The sequence below is a fragment of the Trichechus manatus genome, unplaced genomic scaffold, assembly GCF_000243295.1.
Source record: "Trichechus manatus latirostris isolate Lorelei unplaced genomic scaffold, TriManLat1.0 scaffold00067, whole genome shotgun sequence".
NCBI classification, from domain to species: Eukaryota; Metazoa; Chordata; class Mammalia; order Sirenia; family Trichechidae; genus Trichechus; species Trichechus manatus.
The window spans coordinates 1,425,314-1,446,375 of record NW_004444003.1 but is presented as its reverse complement, the minus strand read 5'-3'; the positions used below and the strand labels follow the sequence as shown (position 1 = coordinate 1,446,375).

Below are 21,062 nucleotides of genomic sequence, written 5' to 3'. Positions count from 1 at the left end.
AACTCTGAAAAATATGAGTTAATTCACATAGCCTAAATGGAGATGAACATTCTTTCAGACACAATGCAACTGGTTTGCTTTTAGGTTTTTAGAAATGCCAAATCAAGCTTTTAGCTCTAAGAAACCTTCAATGATGACATTCTGCTAGTCTCTCTTTTGAGTGACTATCCCCACACATTCTCCTCCACCAGGCTACAGTTGTTTCCGGAATTAGGGAGGAGGAAGGGGTAGGTCTTCATCGCCTCTGTTGGCTTTTGATTAAGAATTCTCTATGGCAGCTGCCTAAGCAAAACAGGGACAAGAGACAAGACTATTTTCTATGCATTATTCTTATGCTAGATGGGAGAGTCCCAACCAGAATTTCCCCATCCCATGATATACTTTATTTTCATCATTTGATTTTTGGACTTTTAACCAATTTTTGAAGAAGAGGTGATCTCCCAGCTAAAGTTATTTTTACAATCATACTTAGCTTGAACCCACAAAGAAACCAACCATCACCATCTTCACAAGTATTGGCTTCGTGTTACCTGGGTTGGGAGGAGACATGGCTGCCACCCAGTACCCCAACTGCGGGGCAATGTAGGTCCACGTCAGCTGGCTGCCCTCCTGGTGCACAAGCCCCAGACCACTCTTCAGCCACGTTCCTGTGGGATGCAGAAAAGAACATCAGTGTCCTATTAAAGCTTAATCACATTGTAAATGACACCTTAAATGTAATGTTTATAACACATGAAGTAGTTAAAATGGTCCAGTTGTCACCTAGGGACTGCATACGGCTTTCTGTAGAGATTCCTTTCAACTTCCTGTCAGGAAGAAGTTGAACAACGTCAGTTTTTCTTTGCCTTCCCAATTAAATTATTTTCAGCAACTTTATTAAACATCCCTCCTTCCAAACATATTATTTTAGCAGAAACCTCTGGATTTTAGAAGTGGAATAAAGATGGCATGATAGGTGTTGGTGGACGTGGAAAGAAGGGGAAAAGTCCAGTGCTGCCCATCCCCTTTATGCTCAAACAAATAGGCAAATTTCCTATCCTGAATCACAGACTGGCTATATTAGAATCACTTAGGGTTGTTTTCTTAAAAAATACAGATTCCTTGGTCCCACCATTTCCAATTCTGATCCAGTAGCCTCAGTTTAGGAGAGTATTTTAAAAAGCTTCCCAGTTAGTTCTGATGCTGGCAAACACGGAATAAGTCAAAAGTCTATCCTCTTCCTTTCAGGTACTGCTTTAACAAAAACTGGTATTTAACAATGAGCACCTACTATGTGCTAGGTAGTCATCATATACGTGTTCTGTATTCATTAACCATAACTCTCACAACAACCTGGTTGTGGTTGTTATGTGCGCTAGAGCTGATTCCGACTCATGGCGACCCCATGTAACAGAGAACTGCCCCATAGGGTTTCCTTGTAATCTTTACGGAAGCTGACTGCTACATCCTTTCTTGCGAGGAGCAGCTGGTGGGTTCCAAACACTGACCTTTTGGTTAGCAGCTTAGCACTTAACCGTTGTGCCACCGGGGTTCCTTACAACAACCTGAGGGAGGAGGAATCAGTTTCCCTTTTTAGCTGAGGAAATTGAAGCTTGGTGAGGTAAATCAACTTTTTCAGGGCAGAGCCGAGAACGGACCTAAGTCTGTCTGACCTCAGGGCTGGTGCTGCTTCTTCCCTTCTACCATGCTGCATTTCCTAGAACCCTTCCCAGCTTTTGATTACTTGTTACTTTGCAAAGCTTCTAGCAGCAGACCCACTGAGGAAAATTAACTTGCCCTGGGTTGCTGAGCTGTTTCACAGCCAAAAATGAAAGTCTTACACTTGGGCACTACTTACCTGGCTCACCTGCAGAGGACCTTGCTTTGAGGGCTGTGATGGCGGCTGTCAGAAGGCAAGGGAGAGTGCTGGTTAAGCCCTCTAAAGGCACCCCCACGCCCACCCTGACCGGTTAGCATCCAGCTGTCAGTCCCACACACAGTGCTTATCCTCTGCTCTGGCTTGAGGCCAGCAGTGCGCGGCCAGAGCCCCCTATGCTCCTTCTGCACCGTGGAGCTCGCTCCTACAGCCATCCACCACCCAAAATGGCCACGTGTGTGACCCTGGGGCACTTAAGCCCCATTCGGATCATGTTGCCATCCAACATTCCACCCTCAGGTCTCCAAATCCTTGCCTTCCCTGTGCACAAAAATCACTGAGGTGGCAATAGTAGATTTTTCTTTTCCCCTGAAAAAAAGAAACAATACTTGGGCTGCTTCTAGGGCCTGTCAGTTGCCATAGCAACATTCAGATGCAGTGGGTGGAAAGGTGCCCCTGGTAATGGAGCACCTCCTTCCTCTGCTCAAACAGCAGCTAAACAAAAGGGGAGGTGAGAGAAGCTGGGCTGTTAGCGAGGGCTTGCACTCTCTGACCCTCCTGTGCAACAGGCCACATTTCTTCCCAGATACTTCAGTGCAAGTTAGAACAGAACATAAGCTAGGTTTCTCAAATGATTTTGGGAATAAGGATGTCCAATTCAGATTAATTTCTCAAAGAACACCAACCACTGTTTAGAAATTAATAGCATCGCTTATTTCTACAAGGCTACTGAAGTAAAATAGAAGCATAAGACTTTTGACACATTAAGAAAAAAGGGTTTCTATGCTGGGTAAAAGGAGCTCTGGTGGTGCAGTAGTTAAGCGCTCAGCTGCTAACTGAAAGGTCAGCAGTTCGAACCCACCAGCCGCCCTGTGGGGAGAAAGATGTATTCTGCTTCCATAAAAATTACCGCCTTGAAAACTATACGGTGCACCCTACTCCATCCTTTAGGGTCACTGTGAGTCAGAATCGACGCAAAGGCAAAGGGTTTAATGGGTTTATGTTGGGTAAGAAAATTTCCGTCAAGGTCAAGAATGGATTTTTGGTGACTGTTTCCACTCCCTGCCTCCCTGGGAACCCGATACTGTGCAGCTTATGACTTATGTACTATACCCACTCCCACACATGCTCTTCCACACTAGCAATACTGTCAGGATCTCTGTATCAGCCAGAAAGAGGAAATGTATTCTTTGGTTTGCAGTTTTCCCAAGATTTGAGTCTTTGGTTTGCAGTTTTCCCGAGATTTGAGTCTTAAGTCACTGCTCTTCAAATGGAGTGGATACTAGGTTAGGCTAAACAGGACCCAGAGGACAAGAGCTGGAAGCTGGGAGTCTTAGTTCCTGCTCACTCATGAGTAAACCATCTAACTTATCCCTAAGCTGCATCTGCTTTCTATAACACAAGGAAAGCAATTGGAGACAGACTTTAAAAATCTTAGTGGAAACTACATTTGGGGCAAGTTCCCAATGAATTGACTGCAAGGGTGGAGACACACAACCACCACCAACCTAACAAGCCCTAGGTCCACCCTGGAGGGCTCAGACAGGTAGTGGCGGTGCTGGTGGAAGCCAGAAGGGTCACAGATTGAAGAAAATGCAGCTGCTCTGGGAGTACAGTAAGGAAACAGTCCCTCCTGGGGTGGGTGGGAGGCTTCCAGGATAAGTTTAATTTTGATGAACAAGCAGGATTTTGCCTATTTAGGGGGTGGAAGCAGAGAAAAAGAAGAGGAGGATGCTCCAGATGAAAGGAATAGCATGCACAAAGGTGTGGAATGTGTAGTGGGAATGGAAGATGCATGGGGATGGAATGGAGGCGCAGGTGAATGGACAGGGAGTGGCTGGGCCGAGGCTGCAAAATAGCTTAGGGTGGTCTGCCCATGAAGGGTTTCAAATGCTATTAGCAATGAAAAGTTGTTAGAGATCTGAAAACACAGGTATGATGTGATCAGAGAGGCTTATCCCTACCTGTTCCTCTCCCAACCCCACGCACAGCCTAGCCTCAGTTCTTCCCAGGTCTGTCTCCTCCCTGTCCACACAGTATACACACAGTCTGTGACTCTGCCTGCAGCTGCTGGCCAACTTCACATAGTTTTTCTCTTTTCCAAAAAAGTACCCATCTTTCGAGATTCAAGTTAAGGCCTGTGTTTTTCCTGAGGTCTTGAAGTACTCAAGGATCTTTACTTCTCTGCACTCCCAGGGCCTGTGTTACTATATCATCCACTGTCCCAAAGCACATGGTGCCTTAAGTTGCTAACCAGTTGTTCTGTGTCTTGTGTCCTCTATGATAGTGCAAGCTCCATGAGTGCAGGCTCATTCCTTACATTCCTTTTTTCTTCTCTTCACCTAGAAATGTCCATGGAGTAGGAGCTCAGTAATACTCAAGAATGAATGAAAGCCATGTAAGCAGCCTTCCAAGATATAACAATAGGTCTCTATTCACCTGAAGCCAGAGAGGAAGAGGGACAGTTAGAAATAGGAGGAGGAAAAGGAATGCATGCCTAATTGCTTCCAAGAACAAATGGCTCCTTTGACATGAGATCAGAAGAACTAGATGGTAAAACCCCAAAGCCTAACATGTTGCCGGCAAGTTGATTCCGACTCATAGTGACCCTATAGAACAGAGTAGGACTGCCCCATAAGGTTTCCAAAGAGTGGCTGGTAGATTTGAACTGCTGATCTTTGTCTACAATTACTGAACAGTTTGATAAAAGATTCTATAGAAAATTCCTGACCAAAAGGAGGAAAAATGTAGAACAGAATTCCAAATTCTCATAGAAGCCAGACTTTCTGGAGCCACTGAGGCTGGATAAACCCTTGAAACTGTTGCCCTGAGATAATCTGTAAATCTAAAACCAAAAATATCCCCTGAAATCTTCTTTAAACCAAACACTAGTTTAGCTTATTTGGTAAAGAATGTTTGCTTTGAGTATTGTGCTCTTTTGAGGAACTATTTATATGAGATCAAACTGACAACAGCAACTTGGAAAGTCAGATAGGAAGCTTAGGGGGTAGTGAGTTTATGTTAATGGGGGAGGAGTAATTCAGAAAAGGAGGGTGAGAATGGTTGCACAACTTGAAGAATGTAATCAATGTCACTGAACTGTACACGTAGAAATTGTTGGTATATGTTTTGCTGTGTATACTTTCAACAACAATTAAAAAAAATGGGGGGAAAAAAGAATGAAGAAAGCCATGCATACACTTAAAAAAATATTATCAGCTAACCTTTTGTGAAAAGCTGGGTGTGGCTGACAGGAAAGGCATCCTAATAGAAGTGTGTTTAAGATTGGGATTCCACCCTTCCAAACGAGAAGGAACAAATCCATCCGGGAAATAGTCATTTATTTTGGCGTAAGCTTTCTGTAAAATATACACGTGTTTGGTGAATAAAGTGTGACACTGTTTTGGGACTCAGCAATCATGCTGTTCCTGGCAAAAGCATTTCCAAGCTTTCTGTGTTTTTGTGGAAGGAAATAAGCTACAGGGAATACAAGAACTAATGAGTTGTGTGTTAGAAACATATGTCTCTCATTACGGAAATCCTGACGCAGGGGGATGAGGACGTTTTCCCTACCTAGAGGAGAGGGCACACACAAGAAGAGATTACTGTACTCACTGGCTGGGGGAATGGGGCTGCATTTCTTTACTGCTGATACCGGACAGCAGAAGAAACAAACCCCTGCAAAGTCTCTAGTGGTTGAATAATGTTATGTGGTCATGGGTGCTTTAACAGAGGGCACCTCTCATCATGTGGGGTGCTCAGCCCTGCTCAGGGAACATCCAGTTCTCCTGCTGCACAAAGAAAGCTCCAATGCAAGGCCTTCTTTTTTTTTTTCTTCAATAATTTATTCTTGTTGAGAATATAACATACACAGCAAAATATACACCAATTCAACAATTTCTACATGTACAATTCAGTGACATTGACTACATTCTTTAAGTTGTGCAACCATTCTCACCCTCCTATTCTGAGTTGTTTCTCCCCCATTAACATAAACTCACCCCCCCCAAGGTTCTTATCTAATCTTTCGAGTTGCTGTTGTCAATTTGATCTCATATAGATAGATCTTAAAAGAGCACAATGATCAAGGCAGACATGCTTTACTAGTTAAGCTAAACCATTGTTTGGTTTTAAGATATACAGGGAATATTTTTGGTTTAAGGTTTGCAAGGCTTTCTTGCTCGTTCTCCAGTCTGCCCACCGGCCACTTGGATTGTGACCAGTCTCTGGGTACTCCTGAGTTAGTACAACTTCCTGGAGGGCTCTCCTGCTTAAGCTTCTCTCCCTTGTGGCCCAGAGACAGAGCAGCCCCTAATGCCATAACAGCAGTGCAGCCTAGCTCCATCCTCAAGCTCACGCCTTCCTTGCACTTCTCTTTCTGCTTTGCTCCAGTCTATTTCTTCCTAGCCTCTTCCCATCTGGTCAAGGTGGACAACCAGGAGGTGTGCAGGTGGGATCCCTGACTTTCCCTCTACCCAGTCCCACCTGCCCAGTCAGGCTCCACACTTCTTCATGTAAAAGCTGACTCAGCTGATATTACACTGAGCAGGCAGCCAGCTGGTACCTGGCATCTCAGGAGCAGGCTGGGTGACAACATGGACCGTTTTGCTCTGACCAAGGACTGTAGCCATGCCTATTGAATTGTTGCGTATGAAGGTTATATAGTGATCTTTCTGGCATCATCATGGAATGAAATTCTGCATTACTAAAATTTCTAGATCACTGGTTTTTAAATTATTTTTAAAGCATTTGAACTCTCTCTTGTTAATGGAATCTTAAGCAGAAACCAAGATATAAAACAGATAAAGGATGAGCTTCTCTGCATGAAGATGGAGGTCTCCCGCACCTGGCAATTCATAGGCTATCTTCTGAATGGTTGGAATCTACTCTTTTATATAACTTGAGCTTTAGTTGCTATAACTTGAGAAGGCAAATTAATAAAAATTCTAAAAAGTATTATTTTCTCCTGCCTTATAAAACTGAATATAATTTTGATTTTTTTCTTGACAACTCAGGGTCATGATTATGATCAACTACAATGCTAGCTCTAAGATACTGATGCCCTTAGGTTCCTACTGAGGTCTATAGGGTTGTTTCCTATTTTACTAAATACTCCCACCACTCCCATGTTTGCTTTGCATTCCTTTCTTCCCTTACTTGGTCACAGCCTGCTGTTATGAATGTTCCTGTTATCAACTCTGCTCCCTCACCACATCCCGACTTCCCAACCTGGGGCAGTCTGCTGCTGTGAAATAGGTAGTCAGAGAGCCCACCTTATTAAAAGTGTGTCTGGAATAACATGCAGAAGCAGTGCAAGGGATTGGAGAACAAAACCAGGTATCGAACAGTGATATTCTGAATCCAAGTTTAGAATTGTTTTTCTTCTACACCACACCCTCAGATCAATTTTCATCTGAATACCATTCTCTAGAGTTAAACCTTATGATGTTGGAAGATTTAGAGAGATTTTCATGCATAAATAATTTGTTGAAATATCATCCTAATCTTCTGAAAATGTTATGTATTCAACTGGCAGGGTTCATTGTGTGTAAAGTGACATGAGCTCTTAATTTGGAGGCTACATTTAACTACAACGATTATTACACACAGAATAATTGAAAGGTTGAACAATGTAATGTCTTATGCCTGCTTGTAAATCTGATGGGGTCTCCTAGCAATCACCAAGGGTGCCACTTTCTTGCTTGGTTACCGAGCAATCAGCTTTTCTTTGCAAAATGTAAAGAAAAGTAAGCTTAAAGATTTAACAAATGGCTGTCAAAAGGGGAAAAGAACTCTGAAATATGAAAAAGGGCCAAAAACACAAGGTCTGTTTTGAATGCAGCCAAAAGGGTTCAGATTTACTCTGCTTTTCCTGGCTGGCACAATTATTCTCCCTGGAAAACTCTATTTTAGTAGCCAAGCTACCTCATCTCAACATCTGGTAACAAGCAGAAAAACCTGATATTATGAATACTATTTATTTTGAAAAGGAAACTATAAATGAAAACCCCCACATTAACTGATTATAAATTGAGGCTGATGCCTTGCACACTGGCCAAATGTTCAGGAACACAAGTTACTGCTCTTACACTGAGATTTGTTACCGGGTCAGAATTTCTTAGAACCCTGGGCAGATAGGAGTCCAGTGCTACACTAGGGTGAACTGACCGCATGGACACCTGCCCTGGAATAAAATAATCCCAAATGTGCATTCCGGCTTGGCTGCTTCCTAGTTGTGTGAATTTAGGACAGGCTGAGGGTGGAACTGAAGGTTGCTGGGTCCTTAACGACATCAGTGCGCCCCTGGATCAGTCCTGGAGCCGTCTGGTTCACATTTCTTTTGTCGTGTAAATAATAAACAACCTCATTGTTGAAGGGACTTGTAGTTGGTTTTCTACTTCTTGCAGCTAACATATTCTAACTGGTAAATTTTTCCAGAAAGAGGCTACAGTGAGTTTTATTAGATCTGTGAGCTGGGGGAAATCCATCTCAAAATAATCCTAATAATTAAAAGGCGATGGTTCATACTGTAAAAGACAGTCATCTCCACTCCAACATCTAAATTTTCACTGTAAAATATTTGGGAACATTTATGGTGAGACGTGAGGGTCACCTGTACTGGCATAGGCATGAAATCAGATGGTAGGAACCTGTGGTTGTTCTGCTTCTCAGCTGACAGCTATGGCCAGCTAATAACCATCTCCTCTCCGGCTGTGATGGCTCAGGCTGAAAAATAAGCATGGAGTGGGCTCAGCTAGTTTGAGGAACAAGCTTCTTAAGAGGTATGCACCTCTCAGATTCACACCAAGTGCTTATTATTATTATTATTACTGCTATTTCTAATCATAAGGCCTACTCAGATCCCCGAATATACTGGATTTCTCTAGAAATGACTTACTTTTAAGGGCCTTCATTTTGTATTATCATAAGCTATAACTTCTACTATAATTTTCTACCAACTGTACGTACAGAAGTACCAAGGTCTAGGTCTATTTTATTACACGCATTAAACAAAGCTGGCACAGGATCATTCACTAAAATCAGAACATTAAAATCTATCAGCCCTTAGCCATATTCATCAGTATGGTAGAAGGAGTGACAATTTCTATTTTTATGATATCCTGGAGTATTTTTTTTCTAAATTAAAGTCTACGCCTTTGAATACCTATGTTTCCTTCTCTGGAATTATTTTTCCATGAGATCAATGGGGAGTAAACATTCCTTGTTAATTATATGGCAAAGTGTTTGTCTGGTGGTCAATTATCTACTCATTCTTGTTGAAAGCAATCAAACTGAAAAGCAAAAGTTATGTGCAGATGGTTGGATTCTTATAGCTCTGGGCAAGTATATTTCAGGACCCATTTAAACAAGAGAAAAATTAAGGGCAACTCACTGTAACCAAGGACCTTCTGGTTAAAGCATAAAATCACAGATATGTTGGATTATTAGAAATTAAAAACATATGAATCCTTCAATCAGCTGCAACGTGTTTCCTGAGTATTTTTAGGGTCATTTTTGAGAAATAGATTCTTAAAAATAAATAAATTCAAGTAACTTTTTTTTTTTTTCTTTAAGCTTTAGCATGAGAGCTATCACAAGGCTTACTAAAACAAGTTTTTGGGAAGAGCAGTAATGGGAAACCATAAAGATTTTGGCAGTTGTAGAACGTTTCTGCCTTAACTAGGTAGCCAGGAATATTAGGACATACAATAGCATTAAAAAATTAACGAGAGAATTCTGAATTTACAATAAACCCATTGCCGCCAAGTCGATTCTGACTCATAGGACCCTACAGGACAGAGTAGAACTGCCTCAAAGGGTTTCCAAGGCTGTAAATCTTTACGGAAGCAGACTGCCATATCTTTCTCCCTCGGAGTGGCTGGTGGGTTCAAACTGCTGACCTTTTGGTTAGCAGCCAAGTGCTTTAACTACTGCACCACCAGGGCTCCTTGAATCCACAATAGGTATATGTAAATTTCCAGAAAGTAGTATCTAAGTATAGGCTAATTAGCCTCATATGGAAAGAAATTTTGTTCCTTACCCACAAAGTCCAATATCCATCTTGCAACTACATGTCAGAAGGGATTGGGCGGGGGAACGAGACGCAGATTGGGGATGGCACAGATACTAATACCCAGCATTGGAAAAATAGCTCAAAGTGAAGGGTAGCATACCAAGAGAATTTTACAAACACCTAGAGAGATGTGGTTAGGTGCTCTAAATCAGTGCTTGTTAAAATGGAGCACTTGTTAAAGTGCAGACTCTGACTCAGTGGGTCTGGAGTAAAAGCATGAGTCTGCAGTCCTAACAAGCTCCCAGGTGATGCTGATGCTGCTCATCTGAGGACCACATTTTGAGCAGCAAAGCTCTTAATTATCTGCACTTTAGTGGATGTGGCAATTCTTTCAGAAATTGATGCCACTTCCCACAAGTTGCCATTGTGCATCAATTCAGCAACCCAACCAGTGCAACTTTAGCAACATTTCTAGTATATTCAGGAATTTAGTCAATTGGCAGACTACAGGCCAGGAGTAGGCAAACTCAAATGCCTATAGATGCCAGGTAGGTTGGAGACCCTGGGTAGTACAAACAGTTAATGCGTTTGGCCGCCAACCAAAAGACTGGAGGTTCGAGTCCACTCAGAGGTGACTTGGAAGAAAGGCCTGGCGATCTACTTCTGACACACATGGGGTTGCCATGAATCGGTGTTATGGACTGAACTGTGTTGCCCTGAAACATGTGCTGTAAATCCTAACCCCTATACTTGTGAAAAAGGAGCCCTGGTGGCACAGTGGTTAAGCTCTTGGCTGCCAATTGAGAGGTCGGTGGTTCAAAAGCACCGCTGCTCCACGAAAGATGTGGAAGTCCTACTCTGACCTATAGGGTCGCTATGAGTCAGAATTGACTTGACTGACAGCAGTGGGTTTGGGTTTGGTTTTTTGGTTTTGATACTTGTGGATGTAATCCCATGTGGGAATAGGGTTTTCTTTGTTATGTTAATGAGGCTATATCAGTGTATATCAGTGTATGAGATATAAAAAGAGCAAACCAATGACTTCGAGATATAAAAAGAGCAGATTAGGCACAGAAGCAAAGCAGCACAGATGGGGGAAACTGGATGCCACACCACATGAGGATCACCAAGGAACAGAGGCTGAAAAGAGACAAAGACTTTCCTTAAGAGCAGACAGAGAAAGAAAGCCTTCCTAGAGCCAGTGCCCTAAATTCAGACTTCTAGCCTCCTAAGCGGTAAGAAAATAAATTTCCATTCATTAAAGCTACCCACTTGTGGTATTTCTGTTATAGCAGCACTAACAAACTAAGACAGTTTGAATCAATTTGATGGCAATTGGTTTGGTTTGCCAGGTAGGTTATGTAAATAAGTGAAGGCAGAGGGTAGTTGTGTCCTTGCTTAAGAGGGCAGTGCTGAGTGGAACCCGCTGCTGCCTGTGTGACCAAACTCATTCCAACCTTAAGACTTTTGCATTAACTGGTCTCTCTGCCCGGAATGTTCTGTCCCCAAGATATTCCCATGTTAGGCTCATAGGTGTCTTTAGGATCACAGCTCAAATGTCATCTCTCCAAAGGTTCTGACCAACAGTCACTTCCTCTAACATGACTCTGGTTAACTGTCTTATAGTGGTTAAGAGCTATGGCTGCTAACTACAAAGGTCGCAGTTCGAATCCACCAGCTGCTCCTTGGAAACCCTATGGGGCAGCTCCACTCTGTGCAATAGGGTCGCTATGAGTTGGAACCAACTCAGTGGCAATGGGTTTGGTTTTTTTTTTTTAGTATTTATACTATCTGAAGTAAACTGGCTCATTGTCTATCTCTTTTAGAAAAACAGCTTCTTAATTATAGGGATCTTCCTTGAGTTCTTTTGTCAGTGCCGTATCCCAAGACCCTAGAATAGAATAATGCTGGCACAAAGAAGACGTTCAATAAATACTTGCTGAATGAATGAATTGTTCTATTTTCTTCAAGAGAAGCAAGTAATAGAAATCCATGGGAAATTCTTCAATTTTTAATGTTGGTAATAAATTCAAACACAACGAACAAACAAATATCCCCAAACCAACTGTATGAGTCAAACAAAACACATCTGGTATGAGTTTTGTTTTTCATTCCCAGATCTAGTCCATTATTCTATTAAGTCACATTACCTCTTGGCATAGAGGCAGGAATGCACAAAAATCTGATATATTGGCAAAGGAAAGGTATTTGAAGTCTGAAGATCATATTTTGCATCTCCACTTTCCCACTCCCTAGTATGCAGTGGGTGTGCACCGAGCACTGAGCTTTGGCTTCTTACTGATAAAGAAAGATGATAGCACTTGCCTTACAGGGCTGTTCTGAGAATAGTACTAAAAAATATTTGTTAATACTAATACCATACTAATACTTTTACTGATGGATAAGCTCAACTGAAGAAGTAGACCAAAAGGAAAAAAAAAAGGCTTTTTTCAAATGCTCTGAATTCTGACCTTATTTTTCTTCCTTCTCAATTTAGGCAAGCTTCAAACTGTGTATTTGAAATGGTTGGGCTGCCATGTTCAACTACATGTCCTACTGTAGGGCAAACAAGGAAAGCCTTACGAAGGTGGGTGGAAACCTCCAATGAGGCACATTCTGGACATGCTCAGTTTGTTCTGTGTGTCCGTGTATGCGTTGGTGCACGCAAGTATTTTTTAAGGGGGTGATTCAAGGGGCAAAAAAGAACTAAGATACTGGGAACTTAATACATGCCAGGTGCTTTATGTACATTATCTCACTTAAGTCTTATACAACCCTGCAGGGTAGGTTTTATATATATATATGTGTGTGTGTATATATATATGTATATATATATATATTTCATTTTTGGGGCTAGAAACATTAAATCCAGAGAAGTTAGTAATTTGCCCAAAGACAGGCCCACCCCTAACATTTGCAGAACTCAAGGCAAGAGTACCATATATCTACATATTTCAAAGTTACATAGCAAACCATCAAACTGTTAAATAAAACGTGTTCTATCCTCCCACCATTACTTAATCACGACCTAAAGGCCACGTTCAAATGTAGAATTCTTAGACTCCACAGAGTTCCATGCTAGAACATGGTAGCACAGGGAGAGTGGGCTTGCTGCTCTCCTTCTCAACTCACTCTTGGCCTGTGCATGTGTATGTGGACTCCCAGTCCATGCCCATACTCAGTCCCCTATTCAACAGTCACTTCTTGGCCACCCCCAGGCCATGCATATCAGTGGCATGGTCTGCCCTCGGGAGATGGACCTGGGGAAGAGGGCCTGGAAACAGGCTTAGGCCTGTTTGAGTAGAGAATTCCAGGGTCTTGGGTACCTGGAGAATGTTCTAGAAAGGGGAGCTCGAAGTCCAGTGGACATATTCCTTTGGGTCAGCAGATGCCCTATCCCACAGCGGGAGGGGACAGCTGGATGATGACCAGAGTGAGGTTCTCGGAAATGTGGAGCTAAGACGGGCCCCTCTTGCCCAGTCTAAGGGTGGTACTACACAAGGGGCTTAGCTACAAAGAGGTGGAATTTTATTCCAAAAGATAAAATGACCAATCTAAACAGTTTCCCCAATAATGCATATTTTTCTAAGATCAAATCTGGAATGTTGATGAAGCTATGCCTAAAGTGGATACTAGGCCAGGGCTGTGCTTTAAAGCAATGATTTTCAGACCTGATTAATGTACAAACCACTTTAAAAAATTCCCATACAAGTGTCAGCCTTTTTAAAAAATCATAATATGTGTTACACATGTACTAATACAAAATAACTTACACCTCATACAAAAAGATAAACCAAAACAAATTTACAAAAGAAATAGAAACAAAGCTATAAAACTTCAAAATAAAATTCAAATTAAAAACATCAATTTAATGTGGCACCTGATGACCTTACTGAAGAGAACTTGTTACTTGTAATATAAACATGACATAGATGGCTAGAGGGGTTTCTTCTGAGGCTGGCGTGCCTATGGTTCAATTCTCCTGCTACCTTTCTCTAGCTGAACTTACTGTGAAACTTCAACATTCCGTGGTTTCACTTTTTCTTAATATGGGAGGGTTGTATTACTGTATCATGTATTACATCTATCACTGCTAAATTTTCATTTGCTCTATTCTATCAAATAGCCTATTCATAAATGCAAATTTAGGTGATAAAACTATCTGAATAATTTCATGTTAAGTTTCAAAAGGCTATTATCAAATCCCAAACCCCAAATTTAAAAATCCTTGCAGAAAACTCCCAGGCTCCAAAGAAGATGTCTAGGTCTACAGCCGCAGTCTGAAAGACAATAAATCTTATTCAGGAAACCCTGGACATTTGAGATCTTCATCAAGACAATACACTTCCTCTGTTTGCTCATCTGTGAAATGGGGTTAAAACAGGTTGCTATGAAGACCAGTGGTAATCAATTGTGAGAAGGGAGAGCAGTCAAGCTGTGTTGAAACTCAGATGCTGGCAGTCAGCTGGGCTCGCTCACTAGTGGAAGACTTGCTCTGTGCACCATTCTTATATTCCTGCTTTACTCAAATTAAAAAGCACTGCCTATTCTGAACATTAAGGAGCCCTGATGGCACAACGGTTAAGTGTTGGCTGATAATCAATAGGTCTGTGGTTCAAACCCACCAGCTGCTCTGTGGAAGAAAAGACCTGATGATCTGCTCCCATAAAGATTACAGCGTAGAAAACCCTAGAGGCAGTATAGGGAGAGCAATTAGGGTCACATAACAATGTATGTCTAAATTTTTGTATGAGAAACTAACTTGAAATGTAAACTTTCACTTAAACTACCACAATGAACAAACGAAAAAAGGTGATTTGGAAACAGGGAAACCAGCAATTATATTCAGAATATGGAACCACTGGTAAGGTATGGGCACCAACCAATCAGATTGGATGCCAGAAGCATATTGGCTGAAAATCAGCCTTGGGTGAGATGGGGGATGTTAAATTTAAGGAAGCTAAGACTTTACTAAACTGTCCTCTCTTACATCACGCTTCAAAAAAAGTATAAAATAAGTGTAGGTTAAATAATAGCAATGATGATGATAATAATAGCTAATATTTACAGAGCTTTTTACCAAAAGCCAGGCACTGCTGTAGTGCTCTCCATTCACAACAATGCTATGTGGTAGGTGCTATTACCATTACTGTCATTTACAGATGAGAAAACCGAGGCACAGAGAGGTTAAAGGACTTGCTCTCAATCACACAGCTAGTCAGCTGAGGAGCCAATATTCAAGTCCAAGTTTACTTTGCTATCAACTGCTGGACTATATGCTGACTATATTCTATATACTAATGTTATTAAAGAAGTCCGTGGATGATGCAAACATTTACGCCCTCAACTACTAGCTGAAAGATTTGCAGTTTGAACTTACCCAGAGAACCCTGGGAAGACAGGCCTGGTGATCTGCTTCTTAAAGGTCACAGCCTTTAAAACCCTATGGGGTAGCTCTACTCTGCACACATGGGGTCGTCATGAGTCAGAATCGACTCGATGGCAACTAAACAACAAAACAACAAAGCTATTAAGCTGTATGTCATCCCACGCAATATTCAAATTTATCAAAAATATTTACACGTTTTAGTTACCTATTCAGATGGAGATAACGAAAACCAGAAAACATTCTAAAAATACTTGGTTCTGAAGTAAATTATGGCAGTTTTATCCTTCTAATTATTTTTGAACCAGGCTGATACTAGAATGAGCATGTCAGACACAGTACTTAAAATTCCAAGCCCAGTGGCAGCAGAGCAAGAGGGCCCTGAAGGCTTCTAGGTGATGGAGAAAGGCAGCAGGAGGTGAAAAATCTGCCACAGATCATCCACAAAGTGACTATTCCATATGTGGTAATTAAGAGTTGACCGTAAAATAAGACGCATTTTCTTTCAGGAGGAACGTATTGATCTCTACACGATAAGCCCACAAAAGTGGGCAACAACAGTCATTTGTCAAATATGCCCAAAAACGTTGATGATAAACCCAAGCATGGGAAATTTTAGTTCTATATAAATTGCTATTTTAAGAACCATAACTGTAGTATAGCTAATATAATGGTAAAGAGACTGGTATGATTTTCTGAAAATTCTCTTTTTTTTTTTTTGGCTACAAACACAAAAGGCTTAACAATTCTTCAGAACGGATTGATGTTACAAGATTGTTTTCTGAGTTGCTAGGCAACATCGAAAAACAAATGTCCATGTTCTGAGATCACTCTGTGCTCACTCACCCTGCATTTGAGACACTGCCTGGCGCCACTCAGACAGTAGGAACGAAACGCTACAACTCTGCTGCTAATGGTCCACAGTGGCAAAAAGATACCAGTCTGCATCTCAGAAATGTCACAACTCACCACCTGGGAACCCAGTTCTTTGGCAGGACAAAGTTCTTACTCGATAGGCTCATCATTTACCCAAATCAAGCCATATGCCTTCAGTGTTCTTTGCTATCTATCACTCCAATCAGCTAAATCAGCAGGTAAATTACTTTTTTTTTCATCCTACATATTTAATAGAAGCCCAGTTTACTTCTGTGGACAATTTTAATATCTAGGAAAGTAGAGACTCCTTTCCTGAGAGTTATTTCTTTGTTTCTGCAAAATAGATTTCAGGGTGAAAAGACTTATTTTCGATAACATCTGCCCTAAGGATATACTGATATTATACTTCGATAGGTATATCTGCTTCCTTTTTTGTTTAATACCCTGAGCTACTGCATTTATTCTTTTTTTTAAAAGCTGATGCATATGGCTCTAAAATTAATATCACACTTAGTTTGAGAAACGAACTCCCCACTTTGTCCTAACTTTTGTCCACACAATGTAAATAGTTCATTGTTCTAATTCAATCATTACACCTCAGTATTCCGATATGTCACCTTCCATCCAGACATGTAACTTAGGGTATACAGAGAAAAAGGTAAGCTAGTAATATTATTTTCATTCTCTTAAAGTCATAAACATAATTTATTGCTTTAAGAGCTTCTACTCCCCAAAACACAATAAAATAAAAACAAACAAACAAAATCCTACAATCCACATTTTAAATCAAGCTCCACCTTCAAGAGCAAGCTGGCCATGACTTACCTAAAAGGACTAATTAAATGAGTGCAGCATCAGCAGTACTGTTCACCATCTGAAGCTGAAACAGAGTCACTGCAGGCCAATTATGACTTGGTATTCCTGAGTGTCTGATACATATGCACCATACATGATAAGAAGCGGCTTCGGTAACCACTATCTCTATAGCAACCCCCACACACTCTACATGCTGTTTTTGGGAAGGCAGTTAAAACTGGATTCTACAAAGTAGCTTCACTCTTAGAATGCCCTTTTATTCCTGTCACCTTACTAGAATCAGAGGATTCAAACCAAGTAACCCAAGTTATCATTAAACAGCGGAAACTTATCAAATGCAAAATCTTAAATCTTGATTTCTTTGCAACTCCATGTCTGTCAGTCACTTTAAATTCAAGCCACTGATCTGGTTTGCTTGTTCATAAGTGACCACTCCCCACGGCAACAAGTCAGATCGCAGTCTGACAACCCCGTACATCAGACAGCCATCTGATGTCCCAGTTACAGGTTAAAGAAAGAGTAAATGCCTGTAAAAGCAAGCTGGTATAATCATCCCCAGAAAGCCTCAGCTAAGATGACATTCACCATGACCAATAAAACTTCATTTTCCAGACCCGGGAAGGATAACTGTTTCTAAGGAGCTTCCTACACATGACTGACAATAAGGTATGTATATGGCTGAAAAATTTGGGAATGGATAAGGGTGACGAACACTGTTATGAACACTTTAAACAATGCGATGAACACAATTAATGTCACTGAACTGTACATGTGAAGATTGTTGAAATGCCAAATATTTTATTACATATTTACCACAATAAAAAAATAATAAATTTGATTAAAAAAAAAAGCGTATATTTACTTTATCCCATTTTCTCAGAGCAGGGTTTCAAACCAGTTCTGCCCAGTTTAGTCATGGCTGACGAAATGAAACTGGAGAAGACCAGAATTTTCAAAATTTGGGTGAAGCAGAATGATAAGCAGAAAGGGAAAAATTTCGGGTTGAAGCTCTGCTGGAAACTTAATCTCCCTCTTAGAAAACAAGGGCAATGTACGTGTTGCATAGTAACCAAATCTCTTGCCTGTTGGATTTTGAGTAGAGTCAGAAACAGCTCTGTCCCACTCAAAGATGGCAGATGCCCACACTGCTTTGAGTGTGTCGCTCTACACAGTCCTGCCAATAATCCAATCTCCTGCATTAGGCTCCTGAAAGGGCTCACAATGCCTCTTCTGAGTCTCCCATTCCAGAGCTTTGACCTGTAATTTTTCCCATTCTAGTTATTGTTCTGCTTCACCCAAATTTTGAAAATTCAGGTCTGTTTCAATTTTGCTTTATCAGCCATGATTGAAGCAGGCAGAACCGGTTCGAAGCCCTGTTTCAGATCTAGGACACAAGACTCTGGCATTGTACTACTACTTTTCAAAGGAGAGTGAGCACAGTTAGAAAATCCTAACTAATTCTGCTAATTCCTCAAACGAAAGGACATATCCACTACATAGAGCCATACGCTGCTCCGTAAGTCATGGCATTTTACCAAAATAGCTTCAGCAGTACGCTTAAATGAAGCAAACATTTCAACTGTAGTATATAGCAAGTTGAGCTTCTTAAAAACAGTCATTTTTATTGAGGGCTCATGTAGCAATTAGCCAAGTCATACTCTTGTAGCATACTAAACAAACATCCAATTTTATGTTCTAAGATAGTGTTAATGTATTAGGTTATCCTCCAGTGAACAAGTTGGTTGAAATATGGAGATGCTAATTTCTATAATGAAAAATGCTTTGCCCTTGGGAAATACTTTGACCATTCAGAAGAAAAATTAAAAGATAAATGTGACCAGGAAACAAAAAGACAACCAAGATAAATGACAGCATCAAATACTGACCTCACTCTAATGATGTTTGAAAGGATCTCTATGTCTCTTTCCTATTAGTAAGCTTTTAATTATCTGGCAGACATGGATTAAAGTATTCGAGTTAGGCTTAAAACATGGATTTATCATTCAAGCAGAAATCCTGCTGAACTACAAAAGAATTTCATCTTTCTCTACAGAGTTTGAAATCTTGGTAACTATTGGCAAAATGTGGGAGGGCTGTGACGGTTAGTTTCATGTGTCAACTTGGCTAGGCGGTTATTTATCAAACACTAGACTAGGTGTTGCTGTGATAGTATTTTGTATATGTGATTAACATTTACTTTATTATTACTTTTTTAATCTTCAATTGAGTTTTTGGTGAAAGTTTACACAGCAAATTAGGTTCCCATTTAACAATTTCCACACATATTGTTCAGTGATATTGATGACATTTTCCACATTGTGTCAACATTCTTATTATTTCTGTTCTGGTTGTTCCATTTCTATTATTCTTGCTTCCTTGCCCCTCTTGACCGTCTCATCTTTACTTTAGGGTAAATGTTGACCGTTTGGCCTCAAATATATTAATTTTTTAAATATATATAAAAGGAGCACAGTATTCACGGGTGATATCGTTTATTTTATAAGCAGTCTGTTATTTAGTTGAAAGATGACCTCTGGAATTAGTTCAAAGTTTCAGTTCAGACTTTAAAGGGTATCTCAGGCTGATAGTCTTGGGGGTTCCCCAGGTCTCTGCCAGTTACATAAGTCTGGCCTTTTTTTTTTTTTAAAGATTTCGTATTTTGTTCTACAATTTTCTCCCATTCTATCCGGGACCGTCTCTTGTGGCCCCAGTCAGAACGGGTTGGTAGTAGTAGCTGGGCACCATTTCGGTCTTCCGGTCTCTGGATAAGTGAGGCCGTGGTTCATGTAAGCAATTGGTCCTGTAGACTGGTTTCTGTTTTAACTCTTTGGTTTCCTTCTTTCTCTTTTGCTCCAGACAAGTAGAGACCAACAGTTGTATCTCAGATGGCTGCTCGCAAGCTTTTAAGAACCCAGACACTACTTACCAAACTAGGATGTAGAACTTAAAATTAATAGACAGTGTTGTGCCAGCTGACCAAGATGTTCCATAAGAATATGGTCCTTAGCCCTTTAACTCAGTAAATCAATCCTGTGAGGTATTTGGTTATGTCTGCAAAGTATCTGTGACTGTGCCCCCCTATGTGCTTTATTATATGTATGAATATCTGTGCAGCACTCATAAACATGTATATAGATATGTCTACAGATACACCTAGATATGGCTCATGTAAATACACACATATACCTTCCTATACGCATATATGCATACATATCTATCTATGTAACCACTCACATATTTTTTGGCTGTTCCTGCTAAACTGTATATGTTACAACATTTACCAATAATGTCCTTTATTCTTGTGTATTTCTTAGTGTCATTCTTTACCTTGGTTAAGTTGTGCTCACTTCACCAACATGCAGTGTTGCCTTTCCCATCACCAAAACTAACAAATGTCTATTGTCTAGAAAGTGATTCGCCCTCCCTTCTCCCTCCATTCCTGGTAACCACCAAAGAATGCTCATTTCCATGTGTATACCTGTTTTTGTCTTTTTATAAAAGTGGGATCATAGCTTAAGTATTTGTCCTTTTGTGCTTGAGTTATTCACCAAGCATAATGTTTTCCAGATGCATCCATGTCATAAGATGTTTCATGGACTCATCATTATTCTTTATAGCTACATAGTGTTCCATTGTGTGTATATACATTTTGTTTATCCATCCATCCACTGATGGGCACTTAGGCTGTTTTCATCTTTTTGCTATTGTCAATAATGCTACAATGAACCTAAGTGTGCATATGTCTATTCATGTCACTGCTATTAGATATCTAGGGTATATACCTAGGAATAGGATTGCTGGATCATAGGGTATTTCTATTTCTAGCTTTTTGAGGAAGTGCCATATCATTTTCCATAGGGGCTGTACATTTTACATTCCCAACAGCAGTGGATAAGGGTTCCAATCTCCTCACAACCTCACTAGCATTTGTTGTTTCTGATTTTTTTATCACTGCCATTGTTGCAGGGGTGAGATGATAACTCATTGTAGTTTTCTAAATTTTGTTTATTGTACTTTAGACGAAGGTTTACAGGACAAATAGTTTCTCATTAAACAGTCAGTACACATATTGTTTTATGACATTGGTTAACAACCCCACGACATGTCAACACTCT

General features: G+C 40.6%; 1 protein-coding gene across 1 annotated transcript in view; it reads right to left on the bottom strand.

Annotated features, from left to right (window-relative positions):
* Nucleotides 1-21,062, bottom strand: part of FAM171A1 (family with sequence similarity 171 member A1) — an 83,510-nt gene that overhangs the window by 4,853 nt on the left and 57,595 nt on the right. The window contains exon 5 of the mRNA XM_004379664.3: nucleotides 531-647. Within this exon, the coding sequence (XP_004379721.1) occupies nucleotides 531-647 (117 nt within the window). The remainder of the gene's footprint in view (nucleotides 1-530; nucleotides 648-21,062) is intronic.